This window comes from Oryzias melastigma, unplaced genomic scaffold (genome assembly GCF_002922805.2).
Source record: "Oryzias melastigma strain HK-1 unplaced genomic scaffold, ASM292280v2 sc00251, whole genome shotgun sequence".
Lineage (NCBI taxonomy): Eukaryota > Metazoa > Chordata > Actinopteri > Beloniformes > Adrianichthyidae > Oryzias > Oryzias melastigma.
Window position 1 is genome coordinate 328,894 of NW_023416891.1, and position 1,914 is coordinate 330,807.

The following is a 1,914-nucleotide window of genomic DNA, read 5'->3' on the forward strand; positions in this document are numbered from 1 at the left end:
AAGTGGACCGTTAAAAATAAATCACACTGACAAAAATCCTCAAAAGCTGAACTGTCATACAGCAATTAAATTGGCTTTTTGAAGAAAAAACCTACTTCAATACGTTTGACAGACAGGTGTATGTCTTTTGAAATAGTTGGTGCTGTACAACATTTGGTTTAAGATGATAATATTACCTCTAAAATTGTAATAAACAACATCTCTAATGTTTATTTTCAAGTATAAATCTGTTTTATCCTTTCAGGTGAGTGTTTAGCAGCAGAGTCCACTCTGCAAATACTGCTGGAAAGTCAGACATTTATTTATTCAATTTCCTTTCTTTTTCTAAAGCACACTTAAATATGAAATTAAACGTCTTAACGGTGACTCTTTGATCTCTTTCATTTGAATCAACCAAAGCTGCTCTAATGCCTCCTCTTTCTGTCCTGGACACCCATTAGCCCTCTGAGCTCTTCTTTTGAAAAGATATAAATGTGTTCCTTACAGCCGCTGCGCCGTTCTTAAAATAGACCCGACAAGTGAATCATCCAGAGCAAACAAAGAGCTCTGCCCAGCAGGAGCAAATCTATCAGGACGTTTGGATTTGGCACCGCAGCGGGAGATGTCCTATTAGTCGGCTTCTGTAAAAATGACTATTGAAACTGTTTGTGTGTTTGTGTAGGAAATGAAAGATCAGCTGTCCAGCCCGTCCGCCGTGGCTCAGGCTGAGAAAAAGAACAGGCAGGTCAGTGAACGCATCACCACGGAGCTCCATCTCTCAGGGGTCAGAGGAGGATCTCTCCATGGTGGCTTCAGGAAGACTGCTGACCCAGCCCAGGGTTCCTGCAAAGTCTTAAAAAGTCTTAAAAGCCTTGAATTTAAAAATGTAGAAATGAGGCCATAAAAAGCATTAGAAGTCTTAAATTGTGATATCTTGGTCTTAAAAATTTTGCCATTTAAAACTTTTTCCGTGTGACTTTTCTGGTCAAAACGTTTATTTTATTGACATGATTATGTTAAAGTTTCACAACACCAAAATGTGAGTAATAAAGCCATGAGGGTTTCTGTTATCTTGTAATTGTAATTTAATTACTGAAATTTGAACCGTAATTGATTATGTTACTCCTTTACTGACAGGTAATTAGGACCGAGGTCCAAAGTTTATTCTTCGTTCATAGGGCTGGGAATTAGGTCGTGAAATTGGTCTTAATTTTGCATTTACAAGGTCTTAAAAAGTCTTAAATTAAACTTGAAGAAATGTGTAGGAACCCTACCAGCCATGTCGACCATCGGAGTCAGCAGCTTCCTGCTAAGGGCTGCCTAACCAGAATCCACCTATAGAAATCAAATAAACAAAACCAGCAAACTAAGACTACCAAGATCCAACCCTAAACTAAAATAACAAAACCCAGCAGAGTAAGACTGCTGAGGACAAGCAGGGTTTTTTTTAAAGTGAGGATTACTTAATTAGGATTTATTTAATTTAAACAATTTAAATGTATAAATTGATGGCTGAGGTGTCATAGATGATAAACTATGTAGGTTTTTACATCATTTGCTCAATGCTACTTCCAGATTGAACAAAAGCAAATCTTTGGTTAAAAGTTGGATCTTCTTTTTATATTTTTGTTTTTGTTCGTGCCAAAAAATTGACAAAATTCATATTTATTAATAAAAAAAGGGTCATGAATGCAAATACAAATTCCTTAAAGGCTAAAGTAAAACTGGGTGTCTCCTTCTAGGTTTTGATCAGTAGAAAACGAGCCCAAACAGCTCTTTTACTGTTAAAGGATACTACCTCTGATCTATCTGAACCCTCTGAGGAGATGTGTCTCTCACGTGTGTGGTGTCTTCGTCCAGGCTCTGCTGACTTCTACAGGCCCGGACAGGTCCACGGGACTGGAGGCTCACCTGGTGTCTTCAAACTCCAGATAC

General features: G+C 38.0%; 1 protein-coding gene across 1 annotated transcript in view; it reads left to right on the forward strand.

The window, feature by feature from the left end:
• The window catches only part of LOC112141691 (syntaxin-10), a gene marked incomplete in the record, with an annotated part of 11,228 nt that overhangs the window by 4,956 nt on the left and 4,358 nt on the right, over positions 1-1,914 (forward strand). The window contains 1 exon segment of the mRNA XM_024264839.2: positions 1,840-1,914. Coding sequence (XP_024120607.1) covers positions 1,840-1,914 — 75 coding nt within the window.